The sequence below is a fragment of the Cydia pomonella genome, chromosome 6 (genome assembly GCF_033807575.1).
Source record: "Cydia pomonella isolate Wapato2018A chromosome 6, ilCydPomo1, whole genome shotgun sequence".
In the NCBI taxonomy this organism is placed as follows: Eukaryota; Metazoa; Arthropoda; class Insecta; order Lepidoptera; family Tortricidae; genus Cydia; species Cydia pomonella.
This window is the reverse complement of record NC_084708.1, coordinates 13924086-13944693: the sequence shown is the minus strand read 5'-3', so window position 1 is coordinate 13944693 and position 20608 is coordinate 13924086. Positions and strand designations below refer to the sequence as shown.

Sequence of the window (20608 nt, the reverse complement as noted above, 5' to 3'; positions counted from 1 at the left end):
ATTTAACAAATTTAACACATATCTGTGAAATAATAAGGATCAAATTCAAATGGCGTCCTAAAAGTTTTAAACATGTGTCGAAAGATGGCAGTCATTTAGCGTGGCAACAAAGTTTCCTTTGGTTTATTTTGATAATCCACCTCTATTTCAAATTCTCTTTGCCTTTGCGAAGGAAGTATAGAAAAAAAATCTAACGAAAGTTGTGTAAATGTATTACAAATTCGGGCATAATTCGCACTCCAGTACTTGCTAGGTGTACCTATTTAATATGAAGATGTTTTGAAAATAAATTAATTCTTTCCATAAAACCACACTAGAGACAATGTGAAAGTGAATATAAATGGAACCATAACACATAGTTACACTGGAAGCTCGGATAGCTTGCAGTGTGTGTCGTTGTTTGATATTCACGTCCGTTTGCCACAGTACGTGACGAGCAGCAATGGCAACAGATGGCGCCAAAAACGCTTAGTTTGCTTTTCATAACCTTTGATAATCTACGATTTGGATATTTTAAAATATTTTTGTTTATGAAATAAAACTACCTATTTATTTTAACGGATTATAATCGCGTATAATTGAAAATATATCCCGACGATTCGAACCCTTTGCAGTGTTCGTGGTCAACGGGAGACTAAGTAAAAATATGCAAAATACAAAACATTCAAAAATAATTCGATCTAATCCGTTAATAGCATAATAGGTAAAAACATTCTTAAAGTAATTTAAAACCTTCGCTTTGCCTGATCCGATTCGTGATCTGAGGCTGTCGCATCTACTGCTCGAGGTTTCATTCATACCATTTTTCTGTTCGACGGAGCTGGAAAGCGGCAACTTTGTTTAGCGCAGCGGGCCGAAAGTTAGCGATTCTCGGCAGGAGGACAGAAAAATATTTTTTAATACAATTGCTCAGAAAGTGAAAGCCTTAGCGAAGTTGTTTTTGCGAACTATAATAGGGCTTTTTACAAGATTTTATTTAACTTGCCCTGTTAGATTAGTGGGTGTGCTATTTTGTTAGTGTGGGTCAACGTCCCAATTTCCGATTGAGCTGAAAATTTGCAGACATATGTAAATTGGATAACATTGCAATATTATGACGATGATGAAGACAGGAGGTGGCCGTATGAATTCTTTGATAATGTTTTATCATAGAATTCATCAAGAAACAGCAAACAACCTTATATTCTTGTAGTTTGTATTTTACCGTTCTGTTGCCATGCAAGATGTATAGACGGACACGGACGGATACGGATAGACGTGGCGAAACTATAAGGGTTCCTAGTAGACTACGGAACCCTAAAAATGTCTCAAGACCCATACATAATGACACATTTTGCACACTTGCAATAAAATGTATCTACTAAATTTGCCGCCTTTTCCATTGACAAAATTGGTAAACCAGACTATACCTATTTCGACCTTTTTGACATTCTATGAATATTTTATATTCTTTATTGATTTAGTATTTTATGTTAGGATTTTTACAATGTATTTTATTTGATTTTTAAAAGTATACATGTAAGATATACAAAAGCTGTATTAGATAGTTCATTACATAAATGGTTGTCAACAATTATATAGAAAGTTTGATAGAAAGTCAATCAATCAATTTTTCGTGTTATGGCTCTATCAAGGTGTTGATGATTCTGCCAATGTCAGCAACTAACCTAAACATGACGTGAACATCGTGTCATTTTAGTTTCCCATCGTTTTTTGTGGCAGATGTTTATTTCGATTTTTTATTTTTACTTTTATTCCAAAATGTTTAATTCGAAATTAAATAAAGACACGGGCAGAAATTACTGTAACCGCGTACGTGTTGGTAATTGGTATGAAGATACACTATTGGAGGAGGTAAGGCTACTAGTTATTAAATATGGCATTTTTTGGTTAAATAATCGCAGCAACAGATATTGATTCACGCACGATTGACTGGAGCTGACACCGAATGAAATATACGGAATAATTCACCGATTAGTAACTACAAGATTTTTACTTAAAAAGGTATATATGTAGTTAGTTCTTATATTTCGTAAAATCGGGATATAGGAGACAGAATTATGGCCCAAACGTAGACCAGCAGAACATAATGGACCTATTGACAACTTTAGCTTCAGACTGACATTACAGATTTATCAAAGATCATGTTGCCACTTTAGGGTTCCCTGTGGTCAGCAAGCGACATCGACAGAAAAGGCAACTGTCTACGTGCATGGGCTTATACTGTGCACACAAATTTGCTAGGGGAAGCGGGGTGGGGTGGCGGAGCGTGAAGAATCTGGCTACTAGTCGATGGAATTTATTCCTCGTTGAGAGAAAACTAACGAACCTAAACATACCTGACGTGTAGGGTAATTTTAGTAAGAATTTAGGAAATAATTGTCCATATAAAACAGGGTTATTTTATTGCAATTTTCTGTTTGAGCGAAGTTTATTTCTCGGTGGTGCCAATTCCCTAAGGTGCCGATAATTTTTAAACAACCTAAATCTCGCACCAGCTTTTGTAACTTGAAGGTAATTGTAAGTTTCAAATAAGTATTCAATATGCTAAGGTATATCTATAGTAACTGTTGGGTCATTTAAATTTCAGTACAGAATGAATCCGTTTGACCTGGAGACTATGAAAGATGGTGACATAATGTTAGCGAGGTATCGAAAAATGAATGAAAACCTCAATGCGCCTACTATTTTAACTCAGGCTATCGGAACCATTGCTTTTGGGGACACAATTTCATTGCTTGCACCCAATGTGCCAGGTTAGATCTATCAATTGAATTCTAAATCGAACATAATGCTTTCTGAAAACCAAAAATAAGTTATATTGAAGGGCGTACTGCTTATTGGTTTATTGCTTCTATATTAGGTTTGTATTAATCTTTGAAGCTGCGATAGATGCGTTAGATCATGGTCATCATGCATTAATTGAGATTGTTGCCCGTATCATTTAGGAATGGCTAATCTGCCTCTGTAAACCTCTATTCTGTAAAGTTTTCGGAGTGGTGCGATTTTAATACCGGAGTATCGTATTCATTAAACATAAATTATAAAATATGTTTATGTAACTACATATGTATTATGATCGAGAGGCATCTACGAATCTTGGGACGGGCGATTATCGCTTCAAAAACTTTCTCCCAGTATCCACAAAAAAAAATACTTGTGCAAAAATACTACCGCTCATTGATTATGTCAAAGATTATTTATTGTAATATGCTTAGATACACGTAAATACTCGTAAAGACGACATCCAGCATGGAAACTCTGTTCCTCTGCTCTGCTTTTTTATGGTTTTGTTAGTCGTAGGTAGTAGTTATTTTATGTTCTTATAATTTTTACAGCAACTTACCCAGCAAAAGAAGATTCCAAAGGCCTTCTACTGGGAGGTCGCCTTTCGTCCGATGAATTGTTGTTCTATCGAGACCTACACGACGGTTGTTCACTGGCGGGTTTGCCTGATCTTCAACCGAAAGCTAAAAGCACCTTCGTTATTACCAGCGCCGATTACTCTGACCGAAAGAGCGAACATTTGAAATATAATCAAGAGTTTCTCTTAACACTATCCAAGTCAGTGGACAAAAAGGTATCCCTTCTAATATTATAAATACAAAAGTAACTTTGTCCGTCTGTCTGTCTGTTACCTCTTCAGGTTTTAACCGAAGAGCCGATTATGATAAAATTTGAGGCCCGACGATGTACCATCATTATTTCACGCAGACGAAGTTGCGGACAGAAGCTAGTTTTTCTCGCTCATCTATATAATATTGAAGAATTGCCATTATGACTTCGCGATCGTTGAGCAGCTGCCTGCATTCTATTCAGTAACTGAATAATTCCAATTCAAATTATATGGAATATACAGCATAAATTGTTTATAATACACATTCTTACGTAGGCATGCCATGTAGCATGTACATACCATACTATAGAATATTTGCTTAAACGTATTATAGAATAGAATAGACCTTTGACATACATTTTTTTATGGTTGACTGGTAGAGAATGGCTTGAGGCATTAAGTCCGCCATTTGTACAATTTTATATCGTGCAATAAAGTTTAAGTAAATAAATAAACATACCTAAATTGCATACTTACTAAAACGATTTAAGACGACCGATCTGGTCTAGCCGGTTGTGCCTAGCCGATGACCTTGGGTTCAAATCCCGTTAAGGGCATTTATTTGTGTCGTTCTGAAGCAAAAGGCATTGTCACTTACCATGAGGATGAAATCTTTATACGAATAACCTGTCAGAGCGTCCTTATGGCAACCGAAAATGTGGTACATTTGGCTTGAGAACGACACATTTGTGTGATAAGCACAAATATTTGTCTCTTAGTCATGGTAGTTTTCTATGTATTTAAGTATTTGTATATTTTATATGTCTGCGGCCGATCGTAATATCAGACAGATTGTGAAATTCTTAGGCATATCGTGAAACGTGAATATCTTTGTCTCGACGGAGCCGCTCTTATTTCTGGTCAGGGTGCATAGACAAGATGCCAATCGTTAACGCTCCGTAGCAAAAGAAACGCAACTGTCTCTGTCGCACTAATAAGGAAGAGTGAAAGAGCTCTCTCTATCACTTTTCCATATTAGTGCCACAGAGACAGTTGCATATAGCGTTAAGCGTAGTTGTCTCTATAACTACTCTACGCTACGTGAACGATTGGCATCTTGTCTACGCATCCTGTTTGCCCTTCTTCGGGTATTTGAAGCAATCTAATGATCCTATCCTACCTATCTATTGGTTTAATGTGACTACCATGAAAACCTTACAGAGGAACATTACGGTCTGGGTGATCTTACAATCGGCCGCCGACATATAAGTTAACTAAGTATCTGCAACACAAGCCTTATTAAAGCCAAGCTTACCGTGGATCTTAGTCAATTTGTGTAAGAATGTCGTATAATATTTATTTATTATTCCAGCCATTATACGTGCGTTTCGACCCGAACCCGATCCCAGGTCTGTGTGGCAAGTTCCCGCTATACCTGAGCGAGAACTCCATGTCCAACACGCGTTGGCGAGTGCTGCCGGTTCGGGCCCCAAATATAACGCGCTTCGAACAGGAAGGAAAACCGGTTCCAGTGAGTTTTATTATCAAATAATTGAGTTCAGCCAGTGGGGCGACACTCCTCCTTTCGGTTTTTCTCGGCTCCGTTCGGCTCAGCATTTCCCCGAGCAATTATTAGGGTTGGTACAACTTGACGTCCCTATACGAGCACGACCATAGATAAGATAATGCTGATTAGAATTTTGACAACCCTAAATGGCTGAAAGCAATAATGCCATGGACAGCATAATTCATCCGTGAATTGCTGTCAAACTTCGGTTTTGTAGGAAGTGTTATTTCTGTACGGTAGTCATCATCATCATCATCAGCCATTGTACCTAAAGACAAAAGCAAATCGGTTCCAGATTCTATGCCATATGCCTCGTACATCGACAGATGCTCGGATGACAGATGCTACGAAAAGTCACGTGACTGATTCTATGCATTATTAAAGTTTCGATTGGTGTTTTCTATTAACGATTGTCAGGGTGGTAGGTAGTGTAGGTACTTTCTGAACTCGAACTTAGAATGGACTTTTTAACAGCCACCTGCAATAATATGTTAATGAAGACCGTAACAATATCTGAAACGATCTTATTTGTAGAGTCACAATAGTGTGTCACATATTTTTGCGACCTTCGAAGAGTAACATATTATTTAATTGCAGGTGACTGTTCAAAGATACGGAATTGACATTTTATGACCACAGTAGATACTATCCCTCCCTTTCTAATCAAAGAAATGTTTCGCGCGCGAGAAACTGTCGCGGTGCATTCTTGCTAAACCTTCACCTCAAGTTAAAATTATCCAAAAAATAGGTAGGTACATTTTTACTATTTCGTTTCAGATAAATACGGATATTGTTATAAATCACTGCGCGACCAATATTAATTTAGGCGTGGACGTCGACCATTGGGTACATGGATTTTATGAAGAAGTAAGTTCTACACGTCAGGGAAAGAAGGTATTTAAAATGATATCGTCCAAAACGCTATGAAGTTATTTTTGTATTATATTTTTTACAGATTTGGCCACCCCTAATGAAAACCTGCTTAGACGTGTACGGGCGTGAACTACCTCATAATATTTGGCATATTCATGTCCCTGTCGCTTAATGAACGGTCACTTTTCGTTTACATTTATATTATTATTTTTTTAATTTCTATTTTTATTACTTCTTGCCATATTATTTTGTATTATCGTTCTTTTTTATTTATTTATTTTCTTAAGTCATGATTTTTTTTAAATATGAATATGATTTTTTTTATAAATACAATACAGAAACAAGTATAATCGTTATTTTTACTTTCCACCGACTTCATAAAAGGAAGAAGTTATCAATTATTTTTTGTGTGTACATATGTTACCTCGAAAGCCGTCATTTCTGATCCGATTTGTCTCTCTGTCTGTCACATCGCTAAATATTTCGAGAACCACTTAAGCTATCGCTTTAAAATTTGGAATAGTTATGAACAAGGCTAACCCAGACACATTGAAAGTATTCTATTTATATTTTATTTTTATGCACTATGGAAAATTACCAATATGAAGAGGGGGCAAAATTTCAAAGTCTAGTGACTTGGTCAAGTGGGGTATCATTTGAAAGAGCTCAAATGGAACATTCCAAAATAATTTATTATTATTCTTTATTAGTGGAAAAAAAATGTATGAAGGAAAATGTGAAAAAATACCATTTATCTCCGAAGTTTACCGATGAAAAATTATGATTTTTTTACATCTCTTCATATTGGGCATTTCCCATAGTTATTTAAAAAAATATATATACTTTCTATGTGTCTGGTTTAGCGTTGTTCATAACTATTCCATTTAAAATCGATATTTTAAGTGGTTCTCGAGATATTTAGAGACGTGACAGACAGACAGACAGACGGACGGACAGTGTCGCACCATAAGGGTTTCTTTTGTACCTTTTTGGTACGGAACCCTAAAAACCTGTAAGAAATTTTGGTGATACGTAATATAATATAGTTAACAGACATACCTAAGTAAACGGTTTTGGGTTCACACGTTTTTGTATGGAATTGGCAAGCATGTAATTATTTTATTAATTGAATATTACAGAAATACGGCGCGCTACATCTAAAAAATACTTTTATAATTAATTACTAATTAAAGTACCTCCTTTGGATATAGTGCAAAAATTTAGAGGAAGGTGATTGTGACTAACATTTGTTTTCGTTCGTTATCGTCTCATTTAAAATACAGTATTCGATCTGAAGGCATCAGACTTATTGCGTCTACCTTCGAAACCATGAATAAGTCATATGCTTCGTTATAAGAATTGCTCTAAAAGTGTCATGAATATCTTCGAATGGATTTGTCGCAAATTCAATCGTATTTTTTGCATTGTGAATATAATTTACAGAGCTTGAGAAATTTCAAGTGATGAAAAAGAATTTTATTCTTATAAGATTACTTCTAATTGTTACTAATGACAGGGTGTAATCATTCGCAGCATTCAGTCTTCTAATTTGCGAAAACCGTAAGTCAGTCAAGCGAAAACAAAAAAAGTTGAGCCAGCGTTTTTGCGGATAAAACTGTTTCTGAAAAACAGGAGCGTCAAACAAACGACAAGAGCTGGTTGTTTAACAAGCATGTACCTAATTGACAATACACTATTGATATATACTTAACATTTTGTATAATTTCCTATTTTGTTAGCACATATTCCGTAATTTTGAATGCAAAAGTTTTAAAGTTTAAAAACTTTAAGTTTTTACCATGAACGTATAAGATTCATGTAAGAACAGATATTCAAAACATTTTATTTATGTACGCCCTAATTGATGAACTGTAATTGTTTTTAGAAGTAAATACTATAATAATGAGTTGACGTAAATTGTTGGTGTAGTTTTGATAAAATACATTGAGATTTAAAGATATTTTACTTTCGTACTCGTAAGGTAATCTTACACGTTTCATTCCAAAGTTTATGCATGCAAAAAGCATGTATTTGCGAGGGATTCGGGGCACCCATGAAATAAGCTTATCCCGAAGGGAAACGATATTTTTATACAATAACTTCACTGATTCCCTCATGTCATTTGACTCCCCAATTTTGTGAAATCATCTATCCCATCAAAAACATTTTCATGTAAAATGTTGCCAAGATGAAACCATAAGGCTCGCACTGTCAAAAAGTTGTGATTTCTTGTAGAGTCAAGCTTCTATCTACAAGCCTTAACTTAACTTACTTGAGCACCTTAGTGAAGAGTTGAACGCAACACATTCCAAAACTGCAACCTCCGCCAAGCGCCCAATACAAGACTATACAAGGGGCGTCAAGGAAGGTGCTCCAGTTTGTTTGAGGCTGGTACCGACTCCAAAAATAACAGATTGTAAATATATAAATACGCAGATTTGTGTGATTGATTTCAGAAATATGTATATAGTTCATACTTTCTAGATGTAATTAAATTGATATAAGCCTAGCGATTGTATTAGGTATATAGAAAGTGTATAGAAATCGATTATAATTTTAATTGTAGGGTAGGTATTCACTTGCGTTATTGAAGACAAAATTATTATTTTTTTCTTTTCAGTGCGCTATTGTTTTTTTTGTAGGTCGATTCGTTTCGTGTTAGTGCCGGTTTTTTATTGCCTTTTAGTTTTTTTTCGGCGGTTATTTTTTTTTGTTAAAAAGTTTTTATTAATTGTACAGTCAAAAGATTTAATTTGTTCCCATTTCGTATCTTGTAACAGTGACAATAGTATGAAGTCTCGAGCGACTTCATGTTATTAATTGTCACTGTGACAAGGTACTAAATGGGTCACAAATTAAATCTTTTGACTGTACGTTAGGGGTTAGACAACACTTTACTATAGGTATGTCAATTCTTTCACGTTAGGATTGGTGAATTCTTGTTGTTATTTACGATAGGCAAGCTAATACTTTACAAATAATAAATTAAAACGAATAAAAGGTGTAGTTACAGCAAGTTTTTTCGTGTTTACCGAATGTAGTAGTTTGTTTTATTGACCAACAAGTACCTACCATTATTATCCTGATCGTTAAGCTGAAAATAATGAAGTATTCCTCAGCGCTTAATCTCCCAAACTCAAGTTAAGTAGAAGTGGTGGTCGGAGCTCGATCGATGGCTAGTTAAGGACTACACCGGCTTCGGAGAAACTTGTTCACAGGTTACCGGGGGTAATTGGCTACAGAATAATTTGGAATTATTACAGCAGGTAGATACTATTTTACTGTATTTACCTGTTAGTTGTTTGTAGCACTTACAACTAAACTTTATCTAACAACAAATCTATCAGTTACTGCAATCCATTTCATACTTGGAGGATTTACAACTGGGGTGGCCTTTAATAGCTTACCCCTCTGTCGGAAAATTCGGCCAATGGTCATTGGTCATATGAATTGTATGGACTGATGTTTATCTGACGCTATCAACGTTAGGCTATTTGTACGTTATGTACAAAAATCCCTTACATTTGATGTGCCCCTCCCCCGCAAAAATCGGCAAACTAGTTTGTACAGAAAATTACAGACAAGGCTCTTCAATTGTTAAATGTATGAAAATACATACAAAATTTGGTTACAAAATATTTAAAGACAAATTTGGTGAGTCGGGTTCGAGTAAATGCGAAAGACAATGTTTTTTTATCCCTTCGGCCGCGTATGTAACCGGAGTTTTGGTAACCAGTTACATAAAAATAAAAAATGATCCTCATAGGATACTGGTATCCAAGTAATAAGATTTTTACCTAAAAAAAAAAAAAAATTTAATCTGTTTATTTCAGTTTTTGTTGAGGTACAGTCTGCACTCAGTTATAATCTCTATATTTGGAGATTTTGTTAACTAAGTTTAGCCTTAACTAAGTATATAATTAGTCCTGTTGGCAGTTAGTGTTTACATGTTATTATAATACTATTTATAACAAAAATTAATTCATTTAATCAGTGCTTTCTTAAGTGTACTCTTTATTTTATCAGGATGTTTTTCTAAAGTTTCTACTACTTGTTTGGGTAAGCTGTTCAGGATATTAAGCAGGTATGTTGGCCAGAGCCTTTTCCCATATTCATTGTTACTTTTAGTTATTTTAAAGTATGGTTCATTGGTTAAGGTCCGGAGGTGGAATGGTCACCTATACCTGTCCAGCTGCCCCAGCAAGTGTTTATATTCTAATATTACAGCAAGTTTTACTTTGTCATATACACTAGATATTCTACAGTATTTAAACAATTTGTGATAATTATTTTTATTACACCTTTACTGATACCTGTATGATTGTTTGTAACTAGTATCCAGTAAGGAATAAATAATACTCTTATGAAACCATGAGTGATCCGGACCCATGCTTTACCTAGGACCTATACCATATTATTTTTTGTAATTGAAGACATGGTGTGGAATAAGTGACGAATTTCGTGGTGAGAAAAGAGTGAAAAGTATAAGATGTATGGCTTATAAAATAAATAAGATTAAAAAAAAAAAGAATGAAAAGTACCGGGGCAACAGAAAGTATTACGTGTTAGTCTACGCTTAGCTCATTATATTTGAGTTGCAAAGTTATGCCCGTTTCACACGAGGGTAGAGCAGTGGGGCAGAATAGTAGGCAGCACAAGCAACAGTACTATACTATTCTGTCTCAGTTTGTGCGTTCAGGTTGTAGCAGTACCGTGCTGTCTACTGTTCTGCCCCACTGCTCTGCCCTCGTGTGAAACTGGTATTACTTGCAATAAAATATATTCTTCGATATTGCGTCTTCAAGAACCTCAACTTAATGCCGCAGACACGATACCACGTCCTCAAGGACTCGAACGTAATGCCGTGGACGCGATATCGCGACCTCAAGAATTTGAACGTAATGCCACGAACGCGAATTCGCGAGCTCAAGAGTTTGAACGTAATGCCTATATACTTTCGAACTATGTATATACTTGCCCAGATTCCCGTTACAGGATATTTACCATGTTATTGTTTTCACTAATTTACAAAGTGTAAGTACCTACTTTGCTGAACATTTAGTTTCCCGCAAGTTTACCGTAAATTCAGTTCCTGTGAAATACGTAATTTTAAATTAAAGTTAGGGGTCTGAATGGTTAATTATAAAATTATAACTTAGAGCTAGTGAGGTTGTCAAGTTGTCAACCTACGTGGTTATTTGGCTTTCTCGAGTTGAATGCTTGAGGTATTATGAAAATTTAATTAGTTTACCTCCCGCGTGGGGTTGCTGTAAGTTTACGCTTGTCGAATTCATAATGAACATAATGCAGCTCCATAATTACGGACTGTGAATACTGTAACATTTTTATAGCGCTGTAATGAATGGTATTAAGAAACTAGCTGGTTTTTGAGGAATCTTCAGCTCAAGTCTAATTAAATTTGCGGAGACTCGGGAATTCGTCGGTCGTCTTGCTAATGGGATTGCTCATTCTTTAGCGACCGCAGAGTAGGAGGAAGAGGAGTACGTTCAGTGGCCGTCGATACTTGTGTAGCTGAAAGGGTTGGGTTGCCGTTTGGCTTTTCATTGCGCTCAGACACTAATCTCCTCTAAGAGAAGGGTGGCGCAGTAGCCTTGGCCCGCGCTCGGTGTTGCCCATCTAGTATATTCGACCAAGCGTAGCGAAGGTCTTTAGTCAACTAGTAAAGGGAACTTCTGTCTATTAGGATTTTGATTTATTTAAGTTTGTCGTAACGTTTAAAGGAGGTGCGATAAATATTTTCGTAAACATAATATTTATATAGTGATAATCATAAGTAACAAAGTGTGACGAGGATATGGACCTAGAGTTTACGCGGAGGTCTTGGTACCTATCTGGTCAGGTACAGTCAAGGTATTAAATACCGTCATCGAAAATGCCAAAAATATGTAGGTACGCACTACCGTAACGTATGAGTAATTAGGTCGCGTACACATATTTTTGGCATTTTAGGCGTATGTACATTTAATACCTTCACTGTACCCATAGTCTAGTTGTTACCAATGTAACTTTCCGTTGGGAATAAGCTGTTTTTATTTTGTTTTTTTTTTTTTTTTTGACAGAAAAAACAGACTAATTTTATCTAATAAAAGCCATCAGTGTCATCTGCAGAGCCCCTTTACCCCCTCTGCTAACAAATTTCTATGCAGAGGAGTCAGTTAATTCTGCAGCTAACTGTACATATTGTTTTAATTTATTCCCTTAGGTACTGCTAATGTAATAACTAATAAACAAAGTTGTTTAACTTCGTTACGTAAACTACTATAAAAGCTTTTTTCTCAACAAAATAAAGACCGTGCTCTTAGAACAAAGTAAGGGAGACTGTCTAATTACCTTGGTTTATTTTCTCAGTGTACAGAGAGGAAAGGAAGCTCCTCCAACGCTTCTGCGTATTTACCGTTGGAACTTATCCACCCCTCCAGTGAGATATGGTTCGGTAGATTGCACAATCTCAGTGCGTGGTGGAAGGAAACTATTTCAATCTGTTACTTGCTTTGGCGAGGTTAATTAATGTTACCGTTGTATTGTGGACCAATTAAAACTGTTGCTTTATCAAGTGCCATTAACTTAAAAAGCTGGAAGACGTCCTTCAAATTTTCAAATAAAACTGCACGGTGAAAGGTTATTGCGCAATTATATCACACGAGAACGTATTTTTTTAAAGTTCTCGACTAAGTGGTTGGTAATTATTAATGATGATTTTTAGCGATCGTCTATTGTTTTACAGAGTAAAACTTTTTGAGTTGCAACTTGCAATGTGTTTCTTTATTTTTGAGGTGTGAACCGTGTGAAATAAAGAGAAAATATAGTGTATTTACAGTACATGTGGTGCTGCTTTACCGTACTACTGCGATAATTTGCACATGACGTAACTATTTCGAAAATTTAGAGTGCCATATGTACTATAAAATGTTGTAACCTATACATGCGCGAATAGGCAATTTGCAACTCGTGTCGATTTAAAACACTCCCTTCACCTTCAGTCGTGTTTTAACGTATCCTTGTACCTTCCCCTACCTACACCCCAATCTACCCCAATCTATTAAACCCCAAACCTAATAAAATACTGAACCTAATCGTTAACAATCCCACCTTTAAAATTACCCCTAAAATTTACCCCAACAATAATTTTACCTTAACAATAATTTGGCCAAGTGATCGTCTAGTTAAAGGTTAGGACCCCTCGAAGTGAACCGCGGTTCCCCAGATTCTTTAATGAGTAACAACTAAATCTTGGACTCTGATTCTACCTGATTAAGTATTACCTAGATGTTAAGACTCTGAAATTTACTATACTAAATAATTTATTACGATGATAGGAAATAATCGATAGGATATTATGTTAAGATTCAACCTTCAGCAAAATACCGTAAGACTAAGTTATTCCAAACCTTTTTCTATATTAAATATGACACCTTATAAGTAGAATGAAAATATATAACAATCGACAAGGTATGAGCAGTGTAGTGGTAAAGGATATAGGCTCCGCCCACACGCGTAAGGTCGTAGACGACGGGAGTAGCCTTAAGTTACAGAAATTATCAATGATTTTTGATGTAATGTAAAATATATTTTTATTAATTCATTAGAAAGATATTTAGGTATTGCAGCATATATGATTATATAAATATAAAAATATATTTGGTAAAATCCTGCTACTCCTATTAAGTCTTCGGGGTAACATTGAAGCAGCACTCCTGGGATAAGCCCATTTACACACTATTATTTTAAGACTGAATATTATTACCTATTATCTTCTAAACGAGGTGTGAATGGATCACACGTGCTGCCTCTAATGCTAGATGCAGGTCTGAAGACTCTTACTCCGATTAGCAATATCATTCGGGCCACCTAATCCTATCTTATTAGCCAGACGGGCTATGACCAACGCTTCGCAACCCTATGCAAACCTAAGGACTGACGAAAAGAAGCGATAAGTATTCGTCAGACACCATTTACTTATCTCTTTTTTTATATCCAAAAGCTAAGGCTACTAAGCCATTATCCCAGTCCCCATAGCTAAAAGTAGGCTGAATTCCTAGGCCTTTTAAATTTATAAACGAAGTACAAGTTTAGCTCGTTATTGTACTTTATGAGATCGAATTATCAAGATGAGTATTATTCCACTCAAAGATTCCAATGGACTGCGCTCGCCTGCCAAAGGGTCTCTAAAACAAACTATTCTTTAATCCCAGGATAGTCTGTGTTCCTAAACCCAACTTGATATTTAAGGATTGAATATATAAATACCTTAGGACCTGATCGTAATACTCAGTACTTCGTCTCTACACCAAAAACCCAGAAATGAAAATAAATAGATATAAGATGTTACAGATAACCCTCAACTTTCCACTCAGAGTAACAGTCTGGAAGATTTAGGTAATTAAAATCCATTACCAGTATTTCACTAATATTATCATTAGTACACGTTATAAAACCATAACTTCACGTCATTAGAACCTTTTGAAAGATATATATATATACACCATCCAATCAAATTTCTAGATCAAACCTAAGAGAGACCCTATAACAATGTGTGTGACTCTACCCTATTCCTACCCTTAGACCCTAATCTAGTATGTCCAGAACACAGATCGTACTTACCATTGATCTAGTGATTTGGAACATACACAAGTGTATCCCTAAGTCTAAGCTGTAAGCATTCGGCCGACAAAACCGAGGTATAGCAAACCCTAGTGTCTGTGTGATTGGCCCCCTCCTCATCGCCACGTGGGCACGGTGGATGAAAATAGACCGCCCTAGCATGTCTATAGGTAATCAGCGCACTAGCACACACACACACGTACCAGTCACATGGGATACCCTGCCATGACTAAAACTTTATCTATGTTTTGTTACCAATCATGACAGAAGCTCTCCCGTGACCAGCACTAGCATGAGCCAGAGCACCGAAATATATAAATATATTTAATACGAGACCTAGCCTCAATTACTGCAGACTTCAGTGAGCTGAGATTACTCTCAATGGCACGCATGTGATGCCCTCACATTCATCTAACAGCTGGACCTTGAGACTAAGGAGAGTATGCTCGCCTCTTATGTTGGTAAAGAAGAGACGCCAAGTCCTCTCAACTTGGAGCAAAAGACTTCTAAACAGCTGCAATTTGTCACCGTTAGGGAGAAGCTGCTTAGATGGACAAACTGTTAGTCCAAACAGTGATCTGGCTTTATAAAATAACAAACTAACCTCATAGAAAGGTAGTAAAATAACAAAATTAGATTTTACTAACAAAAAACTCACAATATAGTAACACAGATAAGGAAGTAAAGAATCTCCACCATAGCCTAAGCTTAGCATTACGACAACATTGTCCCCGCAATGCCAAACATAGACACAATTTACAAGTTTAAATTTACCAGGATAATTCCCAGCAAACACAAACAAATAGAAGGAATAGTAGAGAAACTTTACTTACCCAAAGCCAGAGATACCGCCAGTCCGATGGTCAAAGAATGAATCCTCTCCCTCCGCACTTTCCGGCCCTTTTATACACTTTAGTAGCGACATAACGGCGACTAGCGACATAATAGCGACATAACGGCGACATATTGGCGACTAGCGACATAATAGCGACATAACGGCGACATAATAGCGACATAACGGCGACATAATAGCGACATAACGGCGACATAATGGCGACAAATTAGCGACATAATAGCGACATAACGGCGACATAATGTCTTTTACGCACACAACGACAGCATTCGCTTAGTAGTCAGTTTAAGTAGACCAAAAAAATGATAAAATGGAACGTTCCAAAACCTATCAAGCATGAATATGCTAACATTATTATTTAACTTCAGGTATTATAGTTTTGTTTTCTGAAAATAACGTCTGTATTGTAATATTTTACGTTTATTATTAAGTTAGTAACTCAATGTTTTTTATTACACCAATAATTATGCATTTATTCTAGGTTAACTTCAATTGATTATTATAATTCTTCGCAGCATTTTAAAATTAAAAAAAAAATGAAAATTTACTGAGTGTTATGTATTTAATCGAAATCATAAGTGGTAAAATACGGAAACGTGTCCTTCGAGTTGTAATTGTTAGAATACGGAGTGAAATCATGAATGAAAGATGCAAAGGAAGAGTACTGTAGTTTTTCATTATTTTCTGTGTTTTTAATAAAAAAACCAAGGCCAATATTACGAAACAGGCATATGGCTAGTCACATCCTCACTTGTTGGTAATTTCCTATTCTTCGCACTTATATCGTAATGTACTATTACTTATGTTATATTTCATCTTAGATGTGACTGGAGTCAGTGGAATACTTAATATAATTCGAGCCTTACATCCCAATAAACGGTGACAGGTTGAAAAAAGGAGGAAGAAATTTAAAACCAATATTACAAACAATCTGGTTGTTTTGTACAAAAACAGATTTAGAAAAACATCTGTCTCCGTTGCAATCTGCTGGTAAAGTATTTCTGTTTGTTTACCTATTCAAATTAGGTAGGTATGCATATAGTGGCTAAATACTAGTTTGAGTCTTTGGTAATAGTAATCCTCATTGCATAGCAATTAGTGCTCACGATGGCTCATTCCCATTCAGCAGATTGTTGGCCAATTTAATACATTGAATGGAGTTAGTTAGTATAATTAAAACTATAGTTGTAAATACGGCACTATTTATAAAACCATTTATTTAATTTGGTGTATAGTTGAATAGTCAACTTTGATTTGGTTTTGATTTTGTTTTAAAACCAATTATAATTTATTTCAGACAACATCCTCAAACGTATAAAATATTCTGTTTTATTTCTTGCTGTAATTCAATTTTATAGTGTAAAATACAAACGATTTATAAATATATAACACTGTATCATATTCAAATTAATTTCAATTTCAATTATTTTTAAAGTACCTACGTAGGTAAGTATTTTTCGAACAAAGCTGCGGTATTTCATTGTAAAAGGACTTCAAAGGTACAGGTATCGATGACGTATAAACTGGAATGACTCCGGGAGTCGTAAGCTCCTCACCCGGTCGCCCTCTATTTATCTTCCTTCAAGCTGAGTCTTCCGATGTGCAAAGCGAGTCGAACCCTTCGGATTGCCTGAGTAAATATGACCTCGAGATCCCTATCAGCTATAAGTACTATAAGGGTACGTTTTATAAGATCACCTCATCGCTCGGCTCTCCGGCGCTTGGTAAACATTGAAAGTAACACCCCAGGCACCATTTTCCGTGAAACGCCGTTCATTAACGCCCACAATAGACTTGATAACAATTCTAAAAACTCGTCGCGCGGAGAACAAAGGCTTATCATACCGACAGATCGCTTGATACTCGCATCATTGTGTTGGGCGCTTTACAAACGAATACGTTTGCTCGTTGTTTTACGAGGGAGTCTCTGAAATACGGTTGCTTCAATTTTCTTATAATCCTACTTAATGTCATTATTTACGCCAATTGTGACTACGCCTTGAATTGAATAACGTGTTCAAATATAAAGCAGATCCCATCAAAAACATTTTCATGTAAAATGTTGCCAAGACGAAACCATAAGGCTCGCACTGTAAAAAAGTAATCAGATCTCTTGTATAGCTAAGCCACTAAGCTAAGCTTCTAACTCTACAAGCCCTAACTTCACAAATTCTACACCTCAGTCAAAAATATGGCATCCCCTAATTTAAAGGGTTCGGGGTGATTTACTATTAAAAATCCTGAAATACGTATCCAGGGGCAACTTTTATATAATCTGCTTTTTTTATTGATTCCTCATACAGACTTCAACCCATTTTCCTCCCCCTTTTCACCCTTACAGCGTGATTTTAGGGTTGAACACTATTCTACATCCTTCCCCATAACAAAAACTATCAACATACCAAATTTCAATAAAATCGGCTCAGTGGTTATTGATTTCCCATACAAAATTCCTCCCCCCTTTTCATTCCCTTAGGAGCAAAAAATTAAAAGTTTTTGAATTTTTTTGTTGTTTGTGTACTAATACTAGCTTACACACCAAATTTCAGCTTCATACTTCCAGAAGTACCCTAAGGGTTTTGATGATCATCATTGAGTGAGTGAGTCAGTGACGAAATTGGGGTTTTTTAGATATGAATAAAATCTAAAGTATGAGAGCTATGCAATTGTTTTTTTTTTTAATACTTAATAAGTCTACTATTGGCATTATATCCCGAGAATGTTGTTTATCTGGTATAATACAAACCCAATTTATGAGGGTTCAAAAAATCGACAAAGCGGTTCGGGAAAAAGTAAGTAGTGGCGGGGGCACTACCGTGCCGCCAGGTCTGTTTAGTGTTTATACTCGTAACATATTCGTGCCGCCCAATGTCCTAGCCTTTCGAATGCGAAGAAACGAATAAGTATCGACATTAGTTATCCCTTTTTAAACACCGGGCGATTATGAGATTTGTTTCTGAATGTTGTTACTTTATTATCATTTTAACAAATTGTAACGCAAGATCTTCTCGAAATATTATCTTTGCTCACGGATTTAGCAGCGAATGCAACTACGCAGAAGGAGGTTAGATTAACTTGCAGGGTCTCGGCAACTTCGCGGTGCGAGTGCAGTTCTCCCACTTCGTGCAGAAAGCAGCTCCGTTGGTGCGGGGTTAGTTTCTGCCTTTATGTACAATTAATACAAATAAAATATATTATTTTCTATTCTATTCTATTAACACAGATTTCAGCATATATAAAACAATACCATAAATAGGGAACCCACGATAATTTTATAATATAAACCTGCAATTTAACATTCGGAGGGTCGATTTTATTATTTGAACTTTAAAAATCTCATGTGTTGCAGTGGGTTATTTTTGGATTTATTGTTTATAATAAAACGGACATAATAATAATGAAATCAAATATTGTAAAAAAAACTAGCCTTAGAAAGAAACTGAATAAACAAAATAATATAAAAAAAACCTATGTATTTAATTATATATTATTTCTCTTTATTTATCATGCGTCTTAGATTAGGCATTTTATAAAATGAATATAAAAGTATAATACAACAAATCATACAAAAAGAATACAATATATATATATATTATTATAAAATACATATACATAAATTAAATCTTTTCGTCCAAATTTTTTTCTGAGGTATGTTATTCCTATAGAGATACCTAGAGAGGTATAAATATACCTACGAAAAAAAATTGACGAAAAGATATTTATTTATATGTATATATAGTTTATAGTTATACACATGTAATCACTTTTTTATTTCTATATTTAATAACAATACGCCCCACAAATTTAAGAACGCAGTTCTCATTAATTACAAAGATATATAATGTGTACTAACAAAAATAAAATAAAATATTTTTACTCATATATTATCCTCGAAAATCAACATTTTGTAACCTGGTGGTTAACCGTAAAAAATACAAGTTTCTAATATATGAATTAGTAATTATCATGGTAATAACATCTGTTTATTTGTTCTAACTAGTTTCCATATTTATGTGTAAGTTGTGCTTAATTCAGCTTATTTTTCATCAATAATAACATATATATTACCTTTTTATGAGTATACTAGCCTTGGCTAAATGTTCGACATCAGATTTTGATTAAATGTTCGACACCCCCCTCCCGACGCGGTTCTGTTTATCTGACTTTTAAACTAACAGTTTAAGATAAATATTACCTACGTGAAAAGAGGCGTGAAGAACACACCTAAGCAGTTAAAATATTAAGATTCTTCTAAAACTTAATAAAAAGGAATGAAGTGAATTCATTACCTTTATTTCCCAAATATTTATTACGAAATATTGAAATTATTTCTCATTCGTCCGGAGATGAAGCGAGCAAGCTGGAGAATAGGACAGGAAAGAGCTTAGGTATCTAATGAACTTGGTTGCACCCTGCGGCAACGTCGCGTTCGCCAGATATTCGTTTGGCTATTTGTGTACTAGTGGCTAATGATGAACAGCCGACCATATAGTAATAAGTATAGAAGTATTTTTTGTGCTCCTTATGTGTATTATAACCTATCTATAGTTATGTATTATCCTTCAACCAGGTAACAGTAATACCATAGATACCATAAATAAATAAATAATAAAATAACTTTATTTAGCTACATGATAGCTCACAACTGCTTACAAGTAATAAATGATACAAGGTGAACTTACCATTGTAAACAATTTATAAACAAGTTTTAAGGTAAATGCAATGAAACATTGAGTAAGCGTCATCTGATCCCCGTACTAGTAAAAACTGTATCACGGTGGATCAGGATTCCCCTTGTCGTTGTTTACATTAATGTGTAATTATTATAACTATTTAATATTAATATAACATGACTTATAACATACTATATAAAATTACTTTGGCTATAGTTTTTAATTACTTACTTACTTACTTAAAACGGTATCTACTTGTATATCTATATCGAAACGAACAATTCATAAACCAAAAACGGGAATGGATATTGGGTAGATTCCAGAACGTTGTTTTTTTACGTATTGTATCAAACAATTTAATGGTTTTATGGTGATTTGAACACGTGATTGCGGTTGGATCTGTTGAATGTTGTCGTTATTGTTTCATAGCCAAAAGAAACAAGTTTTTGTTTGGGAGTTGCGAG

At 35.3% G+C, this 20608-nt stretch overlaps 1 protein-coding gene across 1 annotated transcript; it reads left to right on the top strand.

The window, feature by feature from the left end:
* The first annotated feature begins 122 nt into the window (after positions 1 to 122).
* On the top strand, positions 123 to 9340 carry LOC133519035 (cilia- and flagella-associated protein 161-like). Its single transcript, XM_061852902.1, has 5 exons — positions 123 to 2756; positions 3339 to 3580; positions 4929 to 5087; positions 5901 to 5990; positions 6079 to 9340. The coding sequence occupies exons 1-5, from the start codon at positions 2597 to 2599 to the stop codon at positions 6166 to 6168; spliced, it is 741 nt and encodes a 246-aa protein (XP_061708886.1). The 5' UTR covers positions 123 to 2596; the 3' UTR covers positions 6169 to 9340.
* The last annotated feature ends 11268 nt before the right edge of the window (positions 9341 to 20608 follow it).